Source organism: Urocitellus parryii, chromosome 6 (assembly GCF_045843805.1).
Source record: "Urocitellus parryii isolate mUroPar1 chromosome 6, mUroPar1.hap1, whole genome shotgun sequence".
NCBI classification, from domain to species: domain Eukaryota; kingdom Metazoa; phylum Chordata; class Mammalia; order Rodentia; family Sciuridae; genus Urocitellus; species Urocitellus parryii.
The window spans coordinates 170,677,288-170,703,703 of NC_135536.1; the positions used below are offsets into that span (position 1 = coordinate 170,677,288).

A 26,416-nucleotide genomic window follows, 5' to 3' on the forward strand; every position below is an offset into this window, starting at 1 on the left:
GTTTTCACAGGAATAAATCATGACTGGTATTCTAGAAATGATAAAATATATATCCTGAATGATCAGGTTCAGAGTTACCAAGACACTTCAAATTATAGGTTAAAAGTTTAGTTTATTAGTTGATCATGTGCATAGCAAGCATACTTTTAACCTGTTTCAACAAGTTTTTCATCTTCTTATTTTCTCTTTCAAGTATGTTGCAAATATTTTCCAATTGATTGTTTCTCTTCTGGGTTATTCACTTATTTATTTTTATATACTTTGTGTGTGGAGGAGGATATTGGAAATTGAACCCAGGGGTGCTCTCCAAGCTACATCCCAAACCCTTTTTATTTTTTATTTTGAGACAAGGTCTCAGTAAGTTGCCTAGGCAGGCATCAAACTTGGTGATCCTCCTGCCTCTGCCTCCCTAGTACCTGAGTTTATAGGTGTACACCACTGCGCCTGGCTATTTTCATTACTTACATACTGATTTTTATGCAGGAAAATTTATACTATAATACCTCAATAACTTTATATAAAATAATTGTACTGCCTTTGCAATAGTAACAAAACTTACTACTCTTTTAGTGCATAGTCTAGAACATCCAGAACAAAGTCAAGTGACTGTGGAAGCATAATGATTAGGAACATAGGCTATGAAGACTGAGTTTTCTGGGGATTGAACCCAAGGGTACTTATTTTTTTTTAAACTTTCCTCTTTATAAGTTGATTATTTTAAGTATTTGTTTTATTAATGGAAAGATGATTAACAGTTATCCAGATATTCTTCATAGAGTTAAACAAGTATTTTTGAGTTTACAAAGAATTTTGTTTTTAAATTAGCTCTATCTCTAGTCTTTTTTTTAAATTATTTTTTATTTTGATAAAAATCTCATTAGGTAGCTGAGGCTGGTGAGCTTGTGATCCTCTGGCCTCGGCTTCCCAAACTGCTGGGGTTACAGGCATGTACCACCAGGCATGAACCTTTACTCTTTGTAAGCTGATAATATATTAAGTGTTTGTAATAGTAATGGATAGGTGACTTACAGAGTTACCTAGGTATTCTTCATAAAGTTAAGCAAGTATTTTTGAACTTGCCAAGAGTTTTGTTTTTAAATTGGGAATGGGTATTATATCTCAATCGATGACTAAATGATTACTTGGCTTCTAAGAATTCAGGTTTTATTTTTTTTTAATCCACTGATAAGAAATATTAAAATAGGTGGTTTGACATTAAATGATCCTTTTATCATTCTAGCAATAAGTCAGCTGAACATATATTTATTACACAATTGGCCTTTGTTTTTTGATGCTACCTTTGTTAGGTTTTATTATAAGGTTTCTTTTTGCTTTTTTTGGTACCAGGGATCAAACCCATGGGTGCTTTACCACTGAACTACATACTTTGTGTTTTTTGTTGTTGTTGTTCATTGTTGTTTTTTGAGACAGGGTCTCACTAAGTTCTTAGGGCTTGCTAAGTTGATGAGACTGTCTTCAAACTCACAATCTTCCTGCCTCAGCCTCCGGGATTACAGATGCATGCAACCACACCCAGTTGGTATCAAGGTTTCTATGTATAAAATGAATTAGAAATCTTTTAACTGTTTTTTTCCCCTTTGCTCTGAAACATTTTATAAATTTTTGGAAATATAATTCTCATAAGCTCCCAAAGAAGAATAGTTATCATTATCTCCATAAATCCATCTTAACTCTAAAAATTCCTGGATCTAATGCTCTTCTTTGAGAGAATAATACTTTGATAAGTTTTCAATCCTTTCTTTGTTAACTGGTTTACTGTAGCTATTTTACTTCTTTCTCGATTTTGATAACCTGATTTCCCCTCCCCCCAGAACATTGTATAATTCACTGTGATTTTTAAATGTGTCACTAACAAATGTATTTTTAAAATCCCTGATTGCTTGAGCCCATGAATTCAAGGCCAGCCTGGGTAACACAATAGGACCCCATCTCAAAAAAAACAAACATAAAAACCTCAAACAAAAAACCTTCTGAATATGTTATACCCTGTATTAAAAAATAATAAAAAGGATATAACAATACCTCTATGATGATGTTACCTTCATGTATGACAGAAAAGGTGATGCTATAGAATCATATATATCCCATATTCTGGAGCCTATCCTAACCCTATTTCAGACAAATATAAATAGTGCCAGATGCTAGTGAATTGTGATTTTTAATACTCTCATTATCTTCTAAATCTCATCTATAAATAATTGGGGTTTTTCTTGGGGGGGTGGCAGTGTTGGGGATTGAATTTATAAACTTTCATACAGAAAAACATACAAGTACATATAGAAATGCAAGGAATACATCCAAGACTAGATCTTATATATGAGCATTTCCATTGGCAAAATGTAACAGACATAATGATAACAGAAAGGAATGCTGCAATTGAAAGTTGTAATAAACAGGCTTTTATGTTGTGATTTTAAACTAAGTTTACTTATCTAAATTAGTCCATTGTGAATGTCTGTTTGACTTTTCACTTTTGGAATGGTCTCCAGCAACAAATCAATACTCATTGAAAAATAAAACTCCAGGTAAAAATTCAGATATATTTTTAATTCTTTGACTAATAAAGAAACTCTGAGATGCTTAAATGGCTATTTTTCATTCATTCTTTACACTTGGGGTAAGGAGTGCTGGGGATCTAACCCAGGGACTTGGGTTAAGCAAGCACTCTACTACTGAGCTGCATCCCCAGACCCTTTTCCCTCATTCTTATGAAGGATTCTTTTGATGACCATGCCATGATGTGCTGGCCATGGCCATGGCAGGAATTACTGATGCTTTATGTAACACTAATCTAAGTCTATAATGGTATATTCAAAACAATATGCTTCAGAAAGAATGGCACTCTTCTCTCTACAGATACTCTATCAATTATACACAATAGTTAAAACTGATTTGCTTAATCCATCATGTCCCTGAGTCCCATAGAGTGGAGAACTATAAATAAAACATCTATTACGCAACCTCAAATTGTTGCTCAATTTAAGTTTTTATAGGTGTGCTACATATAGGATGCCAGGACATATGGGTTAAGGAAAAAAAAATATCTTATGATGATTCTTCAATTTGTATCCATTAAGTCTTACCTCTCTACGCCTGGAAGCCCAACAACTTTGTTTGATCTTCCAAACCACAGCAGCCACCAGGAGCAAAGACAGGAAACAACTGTGAGAAAGAAAATACTGAGTTATTATCTCAGGCCCAGAATCAGGACCACCACCACCCATACCTTAGGCCCAGAAATGAACATTTCCCCAAATCCCAATTCCAAGTTCCTTTCTGATGCTTCATCACAATGTTCTAGTTCACAGGAAGCAAAGTGTGAGCCGTGAGCTTCCTGACCCTAATGTCCACAAAAGATCTCCATTTCCTATTAGGTACTTAGAGAGTGTCCTGACATCTAATTTCATCAGAATGGCCCATCATGGCTTATCCCAAATAAGAAAAACAATTCTAAGATAATGACAGCAAATAATAAGCAAGCCATTTAATCAAAGTAACAAACATTTACTGGTGAACTATAAGAAAATGAGAAAAGTTGATTATTCAAGTAACAGCTTTTCATAAAAAAGAAATAAACAGAAGAAATGTACATGTAATGATTTATATTCATAATATTTTAAAAGTAAAAACATATTTTTCATAAAGTAAAATACATTTAATGCTGGGCATAGTGACCCATGGCTATAATCCCAGCAACTCAGGAAGCTGAGGCAGGAGGACTGCAAATCTGAGGTTAGCCTTAGCACTTAGAGAGACTCTGTCTCTAAATAAATAAATAAATAAATAAATAAATAAATGCTGGTAATATAGCTCAATATAGAATGCCCCTGAGTTCAACCCCCAGTCAAACAAACAACAACAAAAACCTACATTTAAGTAATCAAACTCAAGCCAACAACTCTCTTAAAAAAATATTATGAAAATGCAGCTGGGATTATAGCTCAGTGGTAGAGTGCTTGCCTAGCACGTGTAAGGTCCTGTGTTCGATCCTCAGCACCACATAAAAATAAATAAAATAAAGGTATTGTTTCCAACTACAAATAAAAAATAACTATTAAAAAATTAGGAAAAAAATAAATCCCAGTTATTTATAACTGCAAAGGGTTTCTATGTTATCTCATCTACAGACCAGGTATTGGATGGTTTTAAAAGTTACTGTGATGGCAAAGAAAATGACTAACTTGCTTTAAAAAAAAAAAATGTGAGTCTACCAAACCAACCTCTTATATAACTGCTATAAATTTTAAATTGGCATTAACTTTTAAAAGGGGCTTGCTGCAGAGTATTTTCCCAGAGTATTTTAAAGGCAGACATAAGATTCTCTATTATGTTGCTGTCAGGTACCCCCTTGCAAGCCTCAGTGCATAAGGGATGAGGTCAATCTCATGCATGGCACTTTAGTGCACCCAAGTGCTGACACTGAGACAACTACTCTTTCACAAACAGAAACCTCCAGGTTTCTGTAGCCCTCCCCAGGAAGCACAATGGTTCAGAACCCTCCAAAAGGTGCCTTGACAAAAGAGAAGTGCCCTGAATTCCTCAGGGTCATCCCAAGGGAGAGTCTTTAGCTCCTATTTTGCTATCTTGCTGGGCCTGGACAGCCTACAGGGTTCTTTTAATCAATACTTCATTGGGATAGGTACTGTTCTTGGCCCATGGAATACATCAATGAACAGACAAAGATTTCTGGGCCTGTGGAGTTTCCATTTCACCAAGTAGAGACCACTAGTATACAACATAAAGAAGCAAATGCAGAAGCCTGCTGAAGGCAGCAAGGGCTACAGCCATAAAAATGCAAGGAAGGATGAGAACTTCTGGAACATTTGGAGTGGGGGAAGAAGGTGTGGCTCAATATCAAGAGAGCTTGCCTGGCCCACACAAGGCCCTGGGTTTGATCTCCAGGACAAAAAAAAAATCAAAGGGGAGGGAAGCTACAATATATAGGCAGAGTGTGTAGGCCTTCTTTCCTGAGAAAGTGACAGTGGAAGCAGAGACTCAGAGGATACTTAGGAGGAAGTGCAAAGTGCCCTGGGCCAAAGGGATCAGTCGGTATTAAGCCTCAGGCAAGAAAATGTCTATGAAGGTTTAAGGAGCCACAGGAGGCCAGTAGTATTGCAATGGGCTGAGTTAGGCCAGAGAAAAAGGCTGAGTAAGGGGGTAAAGACGGAGGAAAGATCACATGGGGCCCTGTAGGCAGAATAATGGCATTGGATTTTAGAGTGGGACAAAGAGGCTATACTGGTTTCTGAGCAGAAAAGGGTCATGATTTAACTTACAACCATTTGGATAGAAACTACAGGAGAGAAGCAGTGTAAGTTGAGAGCTGATGGTGGCTCAAACCAGGGTGATGGCAGCAAGGATGTGAAAAGTATAATTTGAAGGTAGAGACAACAGAAATTCCTGATGGGCTAGATGCAGGGTACAGAAGAAATACAACAGTCCAAATTTCTGGCCTGAGAGACTTGCCATCAACCTAGAAGGGAAAAGCTCTGGATGAAACAGGAAGGAAACAGCAAATCAAGAATCCCATTTTGGACATGCTAACGCAAGACATCCCAGAAGATAAACAAGCCTGCAGGCTGGGTACCGGTCTGCCTGGAGTCATCAGTATACATGTGGTGTTTGAAGCAATCAACCTGATAAGGTCACCAAGGGAAGAATACAGGTAGAGGAGAATGTGCTAACTGCCCAACATTGAGAAGTTGGGAAGAACAGGAAGGAGTAAAGGACTCTGAGAATAACCTTCTCTGTCTTTCTTGTTTCCATGCATAATGCTGCTACTTGTTATTTTTATTCCTCTAGCTAAGCACAGGAGAGTGGAAGAAGCAGGCAGGCTCATTTTTGCTGTAGGAGAGTTAACTCAAGTAAAAGCTTTTTGCGGCCATCTGGAAGTATTTTTAAATTATGATACAGTGATTATAGGACAGAAAACTATCCTGGAAAGACAATCACAGAAAAATAAAAAGATATATGCAACAAAAACTGAGGATAATCTACGACTCACATAAAAGAGGAATAATCAAATAAAACATGACACATTCATATTATGGGAAATGTTGTTTTAAAAAATGAGGTAATCACAGCTACTTAGGAGTAAGGCAGAAGGACGGCAAGTTCAGGGTCAACCTGGGTAACTTAGTGATAAAAAATTAAAAAAAAATAAAAAGTGTTAGTGATGTAACCCTGGGAAGAATACCCCTGGGTTCAATTCCCAATACCAAAAAGAAAAAAAAATTGGTTTCATTTTCAGTAGGGGAAGCTTACAGGAAAGGTACTGGCCATGTACCTTTTCTCAGGAACCTACTGGAAAATGTGCTTCAGTGAAAGGAGGGGATATATAGCAAGGTTATGACATGAGATCTGGAACAGACTTCAACACAGGAGGAAGGCACAGGACATTCCTAACATGACAGTTGTGCAGCAGGTCTTGGACAACTTAGTGCACTTGAGGGCAAGAGGACAGAGGGTTCCAGTGCAAACGTCTCTCAGAGAACACCTGCTTGGATTTCACAACAGTGACAGGTGTTTCATTTCTGTCAGAGTACAGGCATAAATCAGGGGTAGGTTTGTAAAAAAAAAATCAAACATTAAAAAGACAAAACAGGGCAAATATTAGATTTAGGATAAGCAGAAAATAATTTCCTATTCAGAAAACAGGGAGATACTAAGTTCAATTCAGCTGTGTATAAGAGTGTTAGGGGTCATAATAACATAAATAGGGATCACTGATTTAGCTAAACTCTTGAGATATAACTGAATCAAATGAATGGGAAGAAGGAGATTTTGTATGCATTTGTGGTATGGGGGGAGTTGCTGGATGGGACAACGTAAGAGTAAATCCTCATCTTCTAGGGGACACCAAGAGATAACTGGAAAAATCAAGGATTAGTGTAGGTTCGGTGTGGTGGTGCACACCTGTAGTCCCAGTGACTCAGGAGAATTGCAAGTTCAAGACCAACTTCAGCAATTTAGTGAGACCCTCTCTCAAAATTAATTAATTAATTAATTAAATTGGTAAAGTGTCCCTGGGTTCAATCCCCAGTACCCAAAACAAAACAAACAACCATAAACAAGAATTAGTGTGAGTGTAGAATAGTAAAAAGCAGCTAGAAAAATTTAAATTGGGGGAGGAAGGTGTAGAAAGGTGTGAGACAGGATGCTGTTACTTTCACTTACAAGAATGGCAGCAAGTATTTGTCTTTTTCAATTGTTTTTATATAGCATTTTCAGATTAAATTAAAATAAGACTGTGAAAATAAAAGAGTGAATTCCTGAGGTCTAATTTCAGTTTAAACATTAGATAATACTGGAACTTCTTCTTGAACAAGAGAAGCATATACATAGATCATGTCAGTAAATATTATTAATATTTATTCCAAAATTCTCCCCATAAGACGACCCAAATTATCTGTAATTTAATATAGGGTACATGCAAAGCTGTCCCCCAAATCTGAAATTTACAAACCAGAGGTTTTAATTTTATCAGGTTTTACTGAACTTGCATTATTGAAACTGACATGCAACTTTTCAGGACACATATAAAGTACGTTTTGAATCTGTTGTGGAAATAGAATTATTATTTTATCTTATAGAAGTTGAAACTTCAATTAGGGAATTATGGGCTTGAACTGAAAGAATAGGAATATTTATATGAGAAAAATTACCTGAAGAAAGTCACGAAGAACTGTACCAGGTCCATAAAATTGCTGTGCTGGGAGAAGGCAATCTGTGGTAGAAAAACAGGTGGCAAGTTATTTGGCTACAAAATAGCACCACTGACTCAGCCTCCTGAGTTGAGCTGAAAGACAGACTTTACATTTTAAAGAAGTTAGTGAAAAAAATTTTCACTTAGGGCAAGGTCCTTCATCCTTGACTTTCTTTCCCTATTGAGTTGCAAACCTCAAAATCATATTCTAAGGCTTCCACACAACTTCCTACAGCCTCCTCTGCACTGTACACTGGATCTGAAGTTCCTTCAATCTGATGCCTCAGATTCCTATCCTGAAACCCCAGTGGTGATGCTGAAACCCCAATGATGGGCAATTGATCTGCTCCCTCCCTCCCTCTTGGCTCCTCTCTTAAACACAATGCTTTTTCTGCTCTCTTGGTTCCATCCCAGTACTAATCCTTGGATCTACCTCAGGCAAGCAGCCTCTGTTTGAGCCCTTACCCTTCAACATTTATGTACCCAATGTGTACTCACCTCAAGATACTGACTTTAAAAATAAATTGTGTTTCAAGTTTTGCTACATTGACTGTCATCTGATAATCAATATGTTATCAGCTGGCACTTAAGAGGCAAAATTATTATGTGTACTATTAAGAAAAGTCACTGTCAAAACTGCAAATTATGACATGATGCTCTTTAAATCACTGACTATAAAATACAAATGATTTCAGGGATCAGAATATTAATAATGTCTCAGAATTGACTAAGTATAATTGTGACCTTGTTATGTACTGACTGGTAACCAAATGTCAAGGTGTTACTCTCTGCTTTTTGTGGGGAATGTGGCCCCTACAAAGTTACAGGTTTAATATAGCTCATCTGAAAATGCTTGGGACTAGAAATATTTCAGATTTTCTGATTTTTGTTTTTTTTACATTTGGCAATATTTACCTAGACTTTACTAATTGAACATCCCTACGGTAGAAATGTGAAATCTGAAATGCTAAGAAATCTAAAATTATATGTGTATGTGTATTGCTAGGGATTGAGCCCAGGGACTCAAGTAGGCTAGCAAGCACTCCACCACTGAGCTCACCTCCTGTCCTTTTTAAAATTTTATTTTGAGACGGTCTCCATAAGTTGCCCAGACTGGTCTTGAACTTATGATCCTCTTGCCTCAGCTTCTCACATGGGATTCCAAGCCTGCACCACTATGCCCTAGCATAAATATCTTTTTCTTTTTCTTTTTGTAGTGCTGTGGACTGAACCAAGGGGCCTTATGTACCCTAGCCAGGTGCTATACCACTGAGCTATATCCTTAGGACTAATCAGAAACTTCTTGAGTGTCAATTTGGGTTTTCAGATTTTCAGAATAGAGTTATACCTAAACCTGTACTATTCTAGGTAAAACAACTACTAAACAAGGAGAGTACCTATCTCACTACAGCCGATATGTATAGAAATCAGGAAAGTCAATGATTAGCATCTTGTTTTCCTAAGCCCACCACACCATATCCCCACCCCATTTTTCTTTTGCAGTACCAGGGACTGAATCCAGAGCTTCAAGTATGCTAGGCAAAGTACTCTATCACTGAATTACATCCCCACACCTCTTGCACTCTTTTCACAGCCTGTCTGACAACTATAGAAGGGAGACTTCTGCTGTTGGCTTTTTTTGCTATTCTTATTTGCTTTTTCACATTCCACAAATAAAGTTCAAAAACTACATACTTGAGCCTCAGATACACAGGATTATGGAATCTCAAGTTTTTGTGTCCTCCCTCTAGCAACCATTGATAATCAGAAATACAAAGTAATACAGATTTCCTATAATATAATAAAGAAAAACCTACTTTCTATTCTTTTCCTTCATTTTTACAATAATCAGTCCCAAACAACAAGGGTCCTTAAATGAAGAAAAGCATGGGTCACGGTCCTCACCTTTTCTAGTAAAGAAGGTTCGTCTCCTTCTTTACTAGAAACTGAACCAAGTTAGCACTTTACTGAGCACTACACCCCCAGCTCTTTCTATTTTTTTATTTTGGGACAGGAAGGTCTTGCTAAGTTGCCCAGACTGGCCTCAAATTTGTAATCTTCCTGCTTTAGCCTTCCAAGAAGCTGGAATTACAAGTATGTGTTACCATGTCCAGCTAAGCTTTTTAATAAGATTGGAAGACAACTACACAAACAAGGTCAATCAATATTGGTGAATGAAAATTCCAGATTAAACACATAAAGAGGGAGAAGAAAACAGATTCCAATTCCTCCCAGATCTGTTTACATTTGACTGTTATAAAACAGTGGCATACCCATAGTGCTTACACTTAAAGAATAATTGATGAACTAATTTTACACATTGCTAGGTACACAAAACTGCGGGTGCTAATGGTAGCCTTTCAGATATAGTCTAAGAAACATAAATTATATTTGTGCCCCTGTTTCAACAAGCTGATTTCAACTCAACTTTCACCAAGATGCTTGCTTATGGCATGTTTGCCCCAAGAGTCTCTGGATGTGTCAGACTAATTCTAAGAAACTCAGAAGCCCAGCTAACCTCAGGGATTTGAGCAAAATACAGGGGATCTGCACTTCCCACACACTAATTCTGTGTTCCATCAAACAAAAATCTTTAGTGTGCTGTAGTCCTATCCTTGACACCAGGTAGTCAGGCACCAGAGAGCCTCCCTGCCTATCTGCAGTGGGTTGTCCAAGTCCTTTAGGTTCCAGCGCTATCACTCCCTCCGTTACCCAGTCGCCAATGGAAACTGGCTCACTCTGTTCTAGGATCTCTCAGTACCTGATTGACTTCTGTTTCAGGGCATGAGAAAGTCTACCTTCTGCTATGAGTGAACATGGAGATCCTAGAATAGTTCCTATATGGTTCATTTCGAAGACACCAATTCCTGCCTTTTTTTTTTTTTTTGTACCCAGGCTGATCCACACTGAACTGAGCTACATCTCTAGCCCTATTTATTTTTTATTTTGTTACAGGGTCTTTCTAAGTCACGCAGGCTCAGGCTGACCTTGAATTTGTAATCCTTGTTCCTCAGGCTCCCAAGTATCTAGAATTATAGTTACGTGGGTTTTTATTGATATTTCTTCATCTATCCATTTTAGGCAATTTAGGTGGACAGCCTCTCCACTCCCTCCAGTAAAAGTTATATCACTGCTTAGAGCCAATGTCAGTACTCTGGTGTTTTTATTCTGAGGGTGATGCTAAGGGAAAGATGTCAGCACACAGGAAGTGGATAGAACACCTCTAGAAATAGGGAAAGCATGTGCCTGTCACCCACAAACAGCTGCTGGAGCAAGAGGCAATTCAAACATGGTCCTCTGGGATCACTTTCCCACGCCTCACAGACCTGAGGGAAGAGTCAAAACAGCGGAAAAAAAAAAAAAGAGTGAAACAGCCAAAGATACAAGTGAAAAGCAGGAGAAGAGACTATAAAGAAGGATGATGAATTCGTCTCAATGATGAAAGCCACAGGGCAGGAAAAGAACCTTTTAAATATAAAACATAGAAAGACTCAAACTTTAACACACACAAATAAATAAATAAATAAAACCCTAAGTAAATAAATAAATAAATGTGTAACTGGAATTACTCAGAATAGGTGAAAACAACCCACATATCCTTTGATAACAGATAAATGGATAAACAAATGTGCAGATATTCCATGGACTCTCATTCAGCTTTAAGAAGAAATGAAATAGTGAAACATTCTAAACAAGAACTTTGAAAGAAGCCAGTCATGAAGGACCACACACTATACCATTAAATTTATATGATATGTCCAGAATAGACAAATATCGATCAGGAAGAACAGGTAGGTGATTGCCAGAGAAAGAGACTTAGGGAGGGTTTTCTAACAGGCTTCTTCTGGAAGTAATAAAAATATTCTAAAAGCAACTGTGGCTATAGAGCTCTGGGAATCTACTAAACCCCAAAGAACTATGCACTCTACCCGGGCAAGTTGTATAGGATGTGAATTCTAATTCAATAAAGCTGTTACTTTAAAAAGTGTATTTGAAGGAACAAAAGTCTCACACACCCCTTGGCACAGCCATCTTGTTAGCACCCGGAAGCATCCCTGTAAAATGTAAATGGGCCCCCAGTTCTCCTAACAAATCTGGGTTGCCTTCCCTGGTGGACACTGGCCTCTTAGATGAAATGCTCAGCACGGAGAGGGCTTTAATGTTAGTTCCACTTTACAATAACAACCACTGTTGCAGAGTGAGTGACGAGCCAGAACTCAGCCCCCCACCCACCTCCTCACTGCACACACAACGCCTGCCTGTCCCTTCTCTGTCTTGAACACCTACCCTTCCACACTGCGGGCACTTCAGAAGCCGCTGAGCCCCTGCTCACTGGGCAAACAACTAAGAAAGCTCTCAGAAAGACCAGGCTGAGGGAAGGGACCTCACCCACAGGAACCACTGGCCAGAAAAGGCACCCCTGGCCCCAACACACCCACCACTTTCCTACACACAGGTCTTTTCAGTCTGAGTATTTGGGGTTTTGAAAAAATTTTTTTAAACTGCATCTACAAAGATTTTATAGTTTGTTCCAAATTCCCTCAGCAGTTATAGGTTTTGATCTGTTCCTAATTATGGAAAAGAACCCCAATCAGTCCAGAGTGAAGGAACTGAAGTTTGGCATTACCATTTATAAAGCACTAATGTTGACATGAATTTCCGAGTCAAGAATTAGATTTCCTTTGCTTTAAAAACTGAGACTCAAAGGCACAAAGTCTTCACCTGCACAGAAAGTCATACTGAAACTGAGGCGAACGACCTAAGCTGCACCACTGAGACATTTCCCCACTCTCTTGCTTAAATAAGTCTCCACATTTTCATGGACTTGGAACTGTTGCTGAGGGGGAGGGAGAGAGAGAGGGAATGTGCATGTGAGTGTGTATGCACATGCAAACAATTAAGTGCTGTTTTACACCTAGAAAAGCTACAGCTCTGGGGAAAGTAGAGCAATAACAAGCCTCTTGTTGAAAACACAACATGTCCACCCAAGAGGACGTGGCTCAGTCGTCCACACAGCGCACAGCTAGACTGTCCCCTGTGCAGACAGCCAGCTTCGACTGTACTCTGGCAAACACAGAACACATGATGCCAGAGGTCTAGTCACACTGTTTGTAATCACTGCAGTCATTTGAACCAGAGAGCAAAGGCCATGCTTCCCAGAGAACTTACCTGCATTTAAGGACAGCTTAGCTGACTCAATGGTGAGCAGCCATCACTTGTTTTCCCAAGTGTGGATCTTACTCAAGTCAACAGCCCAGCCCAGGGAAGGAGCACCCAAACATGGGAGGAAATCAACATCTCTTTGATTCTTAAACTTAAATTATTACCTTCCAAAGCAAGTGTGGGGAAGATCTCCTTCTAGAAGGACAGCTCTAACACCAGGTCAGGGACTTCAGAGGGTGGAGCAACAGACCACTGGGAGAAAAAAACTAGAGCTGGCATTGGCCACGGCAGGGCTACCTCCACACAAGAGCTGCTTCTGTGCATGAGCCCTCTTTCCCACCGAGGAAAACATCCGTGGCGCAAGACAAGATTTTCACTAAAACTGGAAAATGCTGATCATTTCCAGCTACAACAACACAGCCTGCTGTTCCAGTGGAGCTGGACTATGACGATGTCAGTAAGAAAACAATCTCAACTTTAAACAGGTTAATCAGTCTTCTTACTAGATCCCAAATCAAGGAAGTTACGCAAAGATAATCCAACAAGTGTGCGTGATCCATAACTCGATAGTGTCAAATATTACTGAATTAAAGGTGTATCCGAGGCCTGGGGACATGGCTCAGTTGTAGAGTGTGCTTAGCACTCCTGAGGACCTAGCTTCAATCCTCAGCACAGGAAGGACTGGAAAGGGAAAGGGAAATGAAAAGAGAAAGGCAACGACAAAGGGGAAAAGGGAGGAAATTTTACTGATGGAGTGTACAGCTCAACCTACCTGAGATCAGAGAAGCAGTCTGAAACCTGCTAGTTCTAGTCCAAATGCAGTACAGGGCGTGGAGGTTTCAAGAGTTTCCCCCTAAAGATTCTCACCCTGTGTATTCTTCTTTTCCTGAATGGCTGGGCCTGACCTAAGCTGATGAGCCATTTAAAAAGGCTTGGCAGTCAGAACCAGAAGGCATCAGAGAAATCTAAAGGTTTAGCATTCATATTCAGTATTAAGTGCGTGTATACACATATATACATATACACTTAAAGTCTCAATTTTTTATTTTCAAATGTTACATAAATAGAATCTTCCAGTATGAGAATTTCTAAGATGTTTTTTCTTCAGACAGCAAAATATCCTCAGTTGTGTATAACAGTTCATTTCTTTTCACTACTGCGTATTATCGCACTGTGTGTATTATTATTCCAGTGTATATGCAGCCAATCACCTGTTGAAGCATATTTGGGTTGTTTCCAATTCTTGTCTATTATGAATAAATCTATAAAATATTGCTGTACTGGTGCTATAAACACTAATGACCAGGTATTTGTGTGACCACTGCTTTTCACATCTCTATCATAAATGCCCAGGAACACAACTAGTGGGTTATCTAGTAAGTATGGATTTAGTTTTAGAAGAAAATGCCCAAGTATTCTCCAGACTGGTTGGACCACTAATAGATTCCTGCCAACAAACCATGAGTAATCCTTGTTCTCTCCAGGACTGGCTTTTCACTTTTAAATTTTAGCCATTTCAGTAGATATGTAGTGATTCTTCACTTTGGTTTTAAAGTGCATGTCTCTAATGGTTATCAGTGCTAAACATCTTTACATGTGATTCTTTTTTAAAAAATATTTTTAGAGTAGATGAACACAATACCTTTATTTTTACTTTTACGTGGTGCTGAGGATCGAACCCAGTGCCTCACATGTGTTAGGCAAGTATTCTACCAACTGAGCTATAACCCCAGCCCTACATGTGATTCTTTGCCATACAAATATATCCTCTTGGGTAAAATATCTCATGGAGTTGGTTTGCCTATTTGCTTCTTCCTGTCCTTTCCATCTCACCTTCCTTGCTTCCTTCCTCCCTTTCCTTTTCTTTCTTTCCCCTTTCTTCTCTCCTCTTTCTCTGTCTGTTTTTGTTTTTGTTTTTTTGGTGCTGTAGTTCAAATCTAAGACCTGGCACATGCTAAGTAAATGCTCTACACCGAGCCATGCCCCAACTCCTGGTTTGTCCATTTTCTAATTGAACTATTTCTTTACTGGTTTTTATATTTTCAGATTCTTGGGATTAGGTACAGGGTGCTCTGTCACTGAGCTATGTCCCCAAACCTTTTTATTTATGCACTAATTTATCAAGGTTAGGCTTGAACTTATGATCCTCATATTTGAATCTCCCAAGTACCTGGGATTACAAATGTGCATCACTGCAGTTGGCTTACTTTTTCAGATACATGATTTGCAAATATTTTCTCCCAGTATATAGCTTTTTTTCCTCCCATTTTCCTAACAAAATTTTTGACAAAACCAAAAAATTTGGCTTTTATATCCAATATATTCATTTTTCATGTTATGGATCATATTTGGGGAATCAAATCTAAAAACTTTTTGCCAAGCTCTAGAAGGAAAAGACTTTCTTGTACATTTTTTTCTAACTCTTTTATGGTTTTATGTTTTACCTTTAAATCTTTGATCTACATTGAGCTAACTTTTATATAAAATGTGGGGTTTATGTTGAAGTTTGTTTCTTTGCCTATGGTTGTCCAAATGCACCAGCCCTATCTGTTGAAAGGCCTTCCTTCCTCCATGCATTTGCTTTTGCATCCTTACTAAAAATCAGATAAACAGGTTTATATGCTTCTATATCTGGGTTCTATAGATCAGCCTGTGCCACTGATTGGACTGACTATCTAAAAGCAGCCACAATATCTTGGTTACTATACCCAAACAGTAAGCCTTAACATGAAGTACAATGATCCTCACATTTTATTCCTCCTTTTCAAAACCGTTAGAGCCATTCTAGAACTTTTGTCTTTTCACATACTTTTATGATATGGAGGTTCAGATCTCCAAAAACATTTTGTGGTTAAAAAAAATTTTACTTTTTTTAAAGAGAAGGTCTCACTCTTTCCCAGGCAGACTCTCCTTCCTCAGCCTCTAGAATGGCTGGAACTACATGAGGCATTTTTAGACATTTTTAAGTGTACAATTCAGTAGCAATAATTACATTAATAATTTTGTAAAAAAAAAAACTATAACCTACTTTCAAATCTTTCATCACCCCCAAAAGAAATTTTAATTATCTTGAAAAGGTAACTTACAATTGCCCTTTTCCACCAGCCAATGATAACTTCTTATCTACTGCATGTCTGTACTGATTTTTGTACTCTAGGTACCATATGAGAGTGGAGTCACACAACATTTGTCCTTTGTGACTGTCTTATTACACTTGCCATAATGTTTTTGTGGTTCACCCAGGTTATAGTGTGTATCGGAATTTCATTACCTTTTCTTTTTTCTTAGGGATGCTGAAGATTGAACCCATAGCCTGTGTAAGGCTAAGCACTTGTTCTACTACTGAGCTACACTCCTAGCCCCTTCCCCTTCTCAAGTCTAAATAATAATTAATTGTACATATATACACATACCACACTTTGTGAATCAATTTATTTGTTGATGGACATTTAGACAGTTTCATCTTTTGGCTATTGGTAATAATGCTATTATAAACACTGGTATACAAAAAGGGTTAGGTAAGCATAGATGTTGCAAAGATTACATAAGAGGACAGTGTTAATAGGTTATTTCAATGCATTTGAAAACACATGAAATAAATTAATTTCTACAGAAAAATACCAAATGTAATTCAAGTAGAAAGAGGACATCCAGAACATCCTACAGAAGTTGATTTACTTGAAAATTCGAGGTAAGCTTTGGCAATTTACTGATATATCTCAAAATAAAAAGTAAAAAGGGCTGGAAGTATAACTCATGGGTTAAGTACCCTTTGGTTCAATTGGAGTATCAAAAAGTAAAAGAAGTGATTCAATACCAAAAAGAAAAAAAAAAACCTCCTCAAATAAAATGCTAGAATCAAATGATCTCAAGAAGTGAATATTCAGGTAATCCTAATCTGGCTTCTCTTCCAGAGCTAAGGAAAAAAGAAAACTCCTCAGGTTATAATTATTAAACATTAATTTAACCTTGACATCAAAACTGTAACAAGGACATTCTTACTCATGAAACTGATGCAAAATTCTAACCAAGATATTAGCAAACTGAACCCAGTGATGTGTAAAGTAAGGAAACTATATTTCATGCCCAATTGGGCTTATGTCAGAAATGTAAATGATTTCCAGGCCCTAGCTCCTGCAACAGGGTGACTGGCAGTTCTGTTCACTTAGAAAGAAAGAGCGACAGGTTGCAGCTAAGAGCATGAGAGCAATCAAGTGTCCAGTGCAGGGAACTTGTAAATATCCCAGTTGAGATGTCTAGCAGCACCCAAGGATCCTGCTGTGCAGTCCACCTATAGCTGGGCTGCAGATGGCATTGAGAATCCCCAGCACAGACATGGCACAAGTCCTAAAGTGGGAGAGAATTACCCAGGGAAGCTGGGTGCAGCAAAGAGAGAAGAGGACCAGTGTTTAAAGAAGAGGACTCCCTAAAGAGGCTGGCCCAAGAAAAAGGGAAAGAAAGGAACAGGGAGGCAAAAAGGAAAGTGACTCAAGTCAGACAATGAGAAAGAAAAGGAGCCTAAAGAATTCAGTCACTCGGATGCCGTGTGACAGGGAAGAAGCCAGACTGCTGGGGGATGACAAATGAATAGAGATGAGAAACAGAAATAGGGATTGCGGCCCTTGCTTACAAAAAGACTGGCTGAGGAGAGAAGCAGAGAGTGTGCAGGAGCCAAGGGAGAAGCAGATCAGAGATGGGCACATGTGCAGACCACCGGACAGGAGGGTGGTGAGCAACAGAGAGGTGAGCAAAAACAAACAGCGTTCCCGTTCTCCACATGCCAGAAAGGAAAAGATGAACTGTCCTTCAGTCACAGCCCTAAGGCATGAAGATACAACCACCACAAGTAGCTCCAAACCCATCCCAGGCAACTGCACCACTTGCTTCCAACACTGATAAAGCCCCAGCCCCTGTCCAGCAACCACGTTTCCAGGGCTAAAGGCAAACTGTTCCTTCCAAGTCAACCCATCCCTGACCTCCACATTGACCCCAAAATGAAGGAAGCAAGAGCAGGGAGTACTGAGGCCAGGGCTTGGGGAACATGATCATGGAAAGCTCAAATGGGGCCACGAGTGTTGGACAGGAGGAAGGGCCCTGTGAATGAGGCCACAGACAGCAACACAGACACTTAGCACTACCCTTTTGGTCATATTCACAAAGAACTTGAGACTTGGGGAAGCCCTACAATCTGCACAGGAGCCACAAGTCAAATCCACATCTGTCCCACTGCAAGGCCTGTGCTCTCACACCCCACTACCCCCTGCCTTCTACAACCACCTCTCCTGCTTTAAACCCTAATTACAGTTTGGGAAACTTTTCCAACATCATTTCCCCCACTCTGGCTCTTATTGATTAGAGGTGTGTCTGCTTCCTTTACACTCACATCGTTCATTCCAGAACTGAAGCTCTTTGGCCCCAGGCTCTCTCATGGAAGTGATTAATGAAGAAATGAATATATGTGTAATCACCAAATGTGCTATGTGCCAACTTGCTTCCAAAGGGCCTTTAAATGTCCCTCACAAGGGATACATGATGTCCAAGGCACTCCTTAGCTATAGTTCTTACAAACGCAAAGCAACACTGTCCATTTTGTTTATCACAAGTTCCACATTACTGAATCTAGTCTCCACTGACGAGATTTCACCATCATTGCATACCTGAGACCAAAAAGCATATCTTACCTGAATTTTGATGGGCCAGGTGAAATTACTGACATAAACAAAGAAAGTGATATTTGGGTGGTTTCGAAAATCAAACTTTTCATTAGAGAAACTGTCTTTGTACTCCTTAATGTTGGTTTTTGAAACAACAGGCATCTCTTCTCCAGCCTGGGTTCCAGCTATTAAGGAGAAAATAATGAAAATTAGGGACTTTTTTTGCAAGAGGTGGGGGATAGAATTTGCTCTTGATAATAATAATAGTATTTACTGAATAATCATAAAGTCCTAGGAATAACTTTTATAGATTCTATCTCCCTTAATCCTGAAAACAATCTCATTATCCGTATTTAAAGATTAAGAAACAAGGTTCCAAGAAAATAAGTAATTTGCCTCAGGCTGATTGGCCAGCAAGGAGTGTAGGTGGGATTTGAGGCTGGGCAGGCTGATTCATAATCCTGTGCCCCAAATCAGAGTGGTTTTGACCAGGAACCCCCTACCACCTACCAACCCTGAAACTGTGAAATTACAGACACTAGCAGAGTCCTATTAACACATACTATCACTCAATCTGCAACAATGCCTCAATTCCTTTGCATTTCCCTTTAACATCTATGTAGCAACGTTCCAGGCATATGTACCAGGAAGACTGGTTCAATCCTCACTTTCTAACCAGCAGTGGCCTCAAGTCTCCACAAGGAATTAGATGCTCAAGGTGATGCCTTCTGCTACTAGTTTCCAGTATAGTTAAGTACCCCATCCTCCTGTAACTCATTTGTTCCCAGATGGTTTTTCCTCATTCCAGATTCTCCCTTAGCCAGGAATTCGAGTGTGAATAAAGTCTCACAAAATGCACTCTTTTCCATGTTGAGTTAAACTATGGGACTACAGCCCCGCCTGTCATGTTTTCATTGAGATGGTCACTGAAAATCTTTTAAGCCCTAATAAACCCCCAAATGACAGCAAAGATTATATTCTTATATTATATTATACCAGTCTGATTAGTTTTTGTGTGGTCAAAAACAAGAGTATTGTAACAGCAGAGACTTTGACAAAACTGAGCTACCATTCTGTGACAACTGCCCATGTTCAAGCATTACATTGAGTACTTCCTTTATCATCTCATGTAATTCCTGCAATACTCTACATGGCAATGTGTTTTTACTGTCCCATTTCCTACACAAGGAAAGTGGCTCAGAAAGCTACTTTCAACAGCACAATGCAAGTAAATAATAGGCAGAATTGAACTCAGCTCTATTTGTCAAGTTATCATGTTATGCAGTGGTAATGTGTCCTAACCACTACATCAGGGTCATCAAATCTTTAGTAAATCATATTTAAGGCAAACCAGATAGCAAAAGCTATGCTTTCAGAGCTTGGTTTAATTCCCAATGTATAGTTCTCTGTACCTATTGAAATCTCATTTTATTTAAACATTTCCATTTTTTGAAACTGAGTCACTGATATTTTTCCCCTGAGTCATGGATCTGGATGTTGAGGACAGTGGCAGAGCAGTAACCACTGCAAGGGTGTGAGTGGTGGTGATGGGGGGAGGGGGAAGCCACCTACTGAGCCTGAGCCATGGTAGGTGATGGCAGCTCTCACTTCATTTAATCTACATTGTTCTAGGAGGTAAATGTTGCTATGCTCACTTTACTGATGAACAATCCAGAGAGGGATTTGGACACTTGCTCAAGGTCTCATGGATAGTATGTGCCAAAACTGGGTTTTAAAAGAAATCCATCTGTCTGTCTCCAGAGCCTCTTTTCCCAATTCCTATGTTACAGTTCTCTACCCACAACCTCCACTCACAGTGTGTTTGCTAGCTGTGTCTTTACCTGAGAAGCTGGCAGCCCAGGTGATATTGAGGTTGAAGTTTTTGGAGGCATTGATGAACATGTCCAGATCCCTGTTTTGCTGATGAGAGATATAAATAAATAGATATATAATTCTACTATTCTTGACTTTCTCAACTACAGAATATTTTACAATGTTTCAAGAGAAATTTGTGCTTATAGAAGAGTTATAAAAATTCCTAAGCAATTTTCCTCAATATAAACAACATACCCCATATAAAATTTCATTTCCCTCCCAGAAAAGAACACGGCATTCAATGCTTCTTTCAGATGCTTAACTGCATGAAAAAGTTCATTTTTAGAAGAGACTTTTAAAATATGTTCTAAAATATGTTCTCATATGTTGAGAACAATAATTTATACCTTCTGACTTATGTCAGAGGAGCAAGACTCCTCAGGATCCTCTGGACAGCTGTTTCTAAATATCTGGAGCTCCCACTTACTAGGAAATACATGATCCAGTGCCTCAGTTTCAATGTATTTATTTATTTATTTATAACTTAACCCATGTCTAAATTCATAGATTATAATACAGTGCAAAATTTCTCCTATATGGAAATGGTCTTAAAAATTAGTATAAAACTGAAGCATACTAAACAATAATTTAATTATATTCATTCATGATATTATAATGAATTTTTCTTTTACTAAAAATATTATTTCAAGACAAATATAAATGAGTAAACTTTCTTAACTTTGACAAACATCTTTACGCCTTAACAGATTCAGCATTTCAAGGGGCAGCCTAATTCATTTTGATTCTTAGTTTTAAATACTGAAAAACTTATCTATGAGGAATGTTGATGCAGATGGAAGAAGACACTGCTTGCTGTGCTACATAAATTCTAATACTAATTTTTAGTTTTGACTGAAACTTGACTAGTAAACTTCTCAGTCAGGGTCAATTCTTTCTGCAATCTCATTAGATGTTATATCTTACATTTTATACATTCTTAATTTTAAAAGATACTAAAACGGGTTAGAAAATTAAGGATGATGTTGTCTTAATATTTATTATAACACAAAACTAGAACAATGGAAATATATGCATATAATAATTTTTAAAATGTGATCTCCAAATAAGAGGTTTCTCTCACAAAGTAGTTACTTTTTCACTTATTGGGAAAACCTCACCTCCTGTTGCTGGCATCAATTGTTTCTTTCCATGATAAGGATCAAAAAATCTCAAAAACCCTTGTGTTTTTATAAAAGAGAGAACATATACATTTGGATATTTCTATTAAATATTCTGATATAACATAAATAGGGAAATGCAAAGAGGTTTGGTTTGACAAACTTTGACTGTCAAAGTCTCTTTCCACTTTATTTATTTAGAAGTATTACGAATATTCTTCCATATTTATTTTTTAAAAATCAAATTTGCATCATCAATTGTATCATAAAAGACTATGAGCATTTCTACCACTTGCTTATAAATATTAGGCAATAATAAATTTCATGTGTACCAGTTTTGCTGTAACTTTGTCCTAAAATGTTTTTTAAAAATTCCAGATAATACAGTAACTTAAATGACACACCTACACAGTTTTTCCAAAATGTCTTCATTTGTAGTCACTTATTACTTTTACTTAAAGGCGATCCACTGTTCTTCTTTTCATATTTTTATAATTTTTTTAAGTTGTCAATGGATCTTTATTTATTTATATATGGTGTGAGACTCGAACCCAATGCTTCACACATACTAGAAAGTGCTCTTCCCCTGAGCTACAACCCCAGCCATTGTTTTCATATTTTGAGATGGGGCCTTGCTACATTGCCCAGGATGGCCTGGAACACAATACTCTCCTGCATCAGCCTCCTGAGTAGCTGGAACAACAGGCATACGCCATCTTGACCAACTGTCATTCACTCATCTTAATTTTATCATTGAAATGGAATATTTAAAACAAATCTTACTTTCACTTAATAGTAAATATACCATACTATGGACTTTGTTCTGCATTTTTGTTTTTGAAATTAGTTATTAGTGATAACATGTTAAAAAAAAAAGGAATACACATTTGTTTACAGTCACGTTGTTTTCCATGTGTTACTTGTCACATTTATTGTGGCAGGATTTGTGATGGCAAAGGCTTTAGGTATGTCAGTGAGAAGAAACTTCCAAGGAATGACCTAAATAACTTAAGATCAAGTTTAATAAAATTTTCCCAAAGTATTAGAATGGGTATGGACTTTACAGAGTTCATTAACAATACCACAGTTCAGTGGTTAAAGCTCATGCTTAGTAGGAACTGGCCCTGGATTCAAGCCCTAGCATGAAAAGATGAAGAAAGAAATTGTACAGATGCATCTTCATGTTCTAGAAGGTTTGCTTTTAAATGTCATGCTGTGTTGGCTCCTTTCTATCAATAGGTAATGTCTTTGGGCAGGATAGACTTTATAATTAATGAGAGTAGATATAAATGCACATTTCAAATAGCTGTTTTAAACCATGTGAATTACTTTCTGGCCAACTTCTTATTGGACCAACTAAACTTTTTTCTGTTTTACCTCCCAATGAGGCTTAGAATTCCTTCTAGAAACAGAAGTATCACCTAGCACCCCCTGTGCTGTCTGCTTATTCTTGCACCATGGTGTTAACGGATTTCAATCAGGATTTTATTTTCCTGTTTTGGATCCAGTACTTTTCTACTGCTGAGCTACAGCCCCAGCCTTTTATTTTATTTTTTATTTTCACACAGGGTATCACTAAGTTTCTGAGGCTGCCCTTGGACTTGTGATCCTCTGGTCTAGCCTCCCAAGAAGCTTAGATTACAGGTGTGGGCCACCATCCAAGTCAGCAATTTTTTACGACTGATTTTTAAGCCCCAGTCCCTTCTGTGAGTAAGTCTGGGCTCTGCTATCTGCTCCCTAATGATGGCGCTCCCTTTGCAGTCTCCTCTGTCTGGGGCTGTGATGAGCAGAAATACTAAGTGTGTGTGGTGTGAATGTCAGTCTGTGTATCAAGGTTCTGGTAAATCTTATAACGCTACTGCTCTTACTTTCTGGATGGAAAGGAGATAAAATGTCAACTCTAAAATTTTTTTTTTTCCTGCACTTCTAAACATGCTATATACTGTACTCTACTCTGAAACTACTGTTAAAGCAGTACTTTTACACAGGATGACCAAGAAAAAAATCCTAACAAATCCAAAATAAAATGAGTCAACTTTTAAAAATCTTACTTCATCAGGAGTAGCTACAAAATTGATGGCTGTGTAATAGCGATCATCTTCCTGGGAGAGGCTAAAAGTGAACTGATAGTCAATGAGAAGAGTATCTATGGAGAGAAAGAAATGCACATTTAAAATTAAAATAGAGCAAAAAAGAACAATTTGCTCAAGACACAGATTGCTGTTCTGAAAAACTCAATAGCCAAACTCTGACTTACCCATATCCAGGTTTTTCAAAGGAAACCAAGTCCTTCAGCAGCATCATTTTATTTGAGTTATCCATCAAACCCTCTTTATATAATGACCCTAGATGAGATTTGGCTTCAGCCTAACTCACTCACAAATGTAACTGAACATTTGTATGTGCTAAATTTTGCTTATGGATACAAAGACATAAGTTAATGGTGTGAAATAAACTAAAACTCCATGGAAAATAGTTGCTTCCAGGTCTGGGCAAGGAATATGTACCCTGGATATTTTGTTGCAAAAGAGAAGAAAGCACTCAGAGACTAATGTGATATAGTTCAAAAAGAGTTTAATGCCCCAAACTGGTAATGTAATTTTAAAAATTTTAACAACTGAAACTTTATTTAATAATGGGCAAAGAACTTGAACAGACATTTCTCCAAAGAAGATACACAAATGGCCAATAAGCAGATGAAAAGATACTGAATAACACTGATCATTGGGAAAATGCAAATCAAAACCAAAATGAGATTACATCTCATCCCATTAGGATGGCTGCTATGAAAAACAAAAAACAAACAAAAAAAAAACGAAAAACAAAAACAAACAAAAAAACCCAGAAAATGACAAGTACTGGGGAGTGAAACTGGAATGCTCATGCATTGCTGATGAGAGTAAAAAACGGTGCAGTTGCTGTAGAAAAAAAGTGCAGGGATTCCTCAAAAAAAATTAAACACAGTGCCAGCCTTGACTTCTATTTTTAGCTCTATATCCATAGATTTAACCATGTAATTTCTGTGGGATTTCAAAGACAACCCAAATCTTAGAATTCTTCCTTCATTTCTTCAATCAGTCTCTCTCTATCTCTATCTCTCTGAAAAGCATGATAAGATGTTGGCTCAGCGGTACAGTGCTTACCTACACGTGCGAGGCCCTGGGTTCGATTCTCAGTACCACATTAAAAAAAAATAAATAAAATAAAGGTATTGTGTCCAACTACAACTAAAAAAATAAATATATAAAAAAGAAAAAAGATGTGAAGGGAGGAAAAGAAAACTGAGAGAAAGGTTCTAAAGCCCTCAGTTAATAAGTGGTAATGGTCAGGAAGGTGGTATGTAAACAGACTTTAATATGGTGTCACTGAAAGATTATTGGTGATCTGGCCAGGGAAGAAACAAAAATCCAAATGTATTAGGCCATAGAAAGAAAAATGAGAGTCAATGAAATTAAAAACAAACAACAAAGAACACTTCATAACAAAATGGTTTCAATATTGCTAAAAATAAGAAACCCTGCCTTTTCTTTGGGTTTACTGCAATAGACAATAAGATGACACTTTCTAATAAGAATTTTCAATTTCTTATTCATTCTATAGGGCAGGTATTAGCATTACATGAGAAAATTTAATTTCAAAGGAAGATAGAAACTTCCCTAAGTTGGTAATAGATATGAATTCAAGTTTGCTTGAATAAAAGCAAAGTTATACTCTAAAAAAATTAAGCACAGCATTCCAGATGATGTAGCAGTTGCATTTCTGGATACACACCCAAAAGGACTGAAAGCAGGGTCTCACATGGATATTTGTTTACCATGTTCATAGCAGCATTATTCACTATAGCCAAAAGATGAAAACAAGCCATGCTCACTAAGGAATAGATAAGCAAAATATGGAATGTACAATCAGATATTATTCAGCCATAAAAAGAAAAGGAAGCCTTACATACACTATAACATAGATGAACCATGAAGATCTCATATCAACTATAAGAAGTCAGCCCCCAAAAGAGAAATACTATGTTTCTACTTAGAGAAGATACCCAGAGAGGTCAAATTCATAGAAACAGAAAAAGACTGGTGGTGACTGGTGTCAGGGGGGAGGAGGGAATGGAGAGTTGTTGTTTATTTTTTAACTGTTTCAGAAACTGCCAAATGGCTTTCCAAAATGGCTGTACCACTTAACATTCAATAAGCAATACATGAAGGTTCCTATTCTTCAACACCCTTGCTGAAATATGGTGTTAGCTTTTCTTCTCTCCAATGAAAAATAGATTCTAATGTGCATGATTACAAAAATTTCACTGATATGTCTCTGCTTCCAAATTTCAACCTTTAAGAATTGATTATAGGTCTGGGATTGTTGCTAAGTGGTAGAGCGCTTATCTAGTACATGTGAGGCACCAGGTTCAATCCTCTCCACCACATAAAATAAATAAATAAAGGTATTGATTGTGTCCATCCACAATTTAAAAAATATTTTTTAAAAAAAAGAAATGAGGGGGCTGGGGTTGTGGCTCAGTGGTACAGCACTCGCCTAGCATGTGCGAGGTTCTGGGTTCAATCCTCAGCAACACATAAAAATAAATAAATAAAATAAAGATATTGTGTCCAACTAAAAAAAATAAATAAATATTAAAAAAAATAAATGAGGGCTGGGGTTGTGACTCAGAGGTAGAGTGCTCACCTAGCATGCACGAGGCACTGGGTTCAATCCTTAGTACCACATACAAATAAAATAAAGATGCATGGTAGTATCTCTACTTTTTTGTATTTGCTAAGAGTTGCTTTGTGGCATATTATATAGTCTATTTTAGAGAAGGATCCATGTGTACTGAGAAGAAAGTGTATCTGGTTGATGCAGGTTGAAATATTCTGTAG

General features: G+C 37.8%; 1 protein-coding gene across 2 annotated transcripts in view; it reads right to left on the bottom strand.

Moving 5' to 3' along the window:
- The window catches only part of LOC113197436 (attractin), a 155,394-nt gene that overhangs the window by 11,973 nt on the left and 117,005 nt on the right, over window positions 1-26,416 (bottom strand). The window contains exons 22-27 of one of the 2 annotated variants that reach the window (XM_077799382.1): window positions 23,588-23,682; window positions 20,385-20,463; window positions 18,571-18,728; window positions 7,686-7,747; window positions 3,105-3,183; window positions 1,482-1,552 (exon numbers count right to left, since the gene is read on the bottom strand). In XM_077799382.1, the coding sequence (XP_077655508.1) occupies window positions 1,544-1,552; window positions 3,105-3,183; window positions 7,686-7,747; window positions 18,571-18,728; window positions 20,385-20,463; window positions 23,588-23,682 (482 nt within the window). In that variant the 3' untranslated portion in view covers window positions 1,482-1,543. Of the gene's footprint in view, window positions 1-1,481; window positions 1,553-3,104; window positions 3,184-7,685; window positions 7,748-18,570; window positions 18,729-20,384; window positions 20,464-23,587; window positions 23,683-26,416 lie in introns of those variants that run through there. The other variant, XM_077799381.1, reaches the window with a different exon arrangement.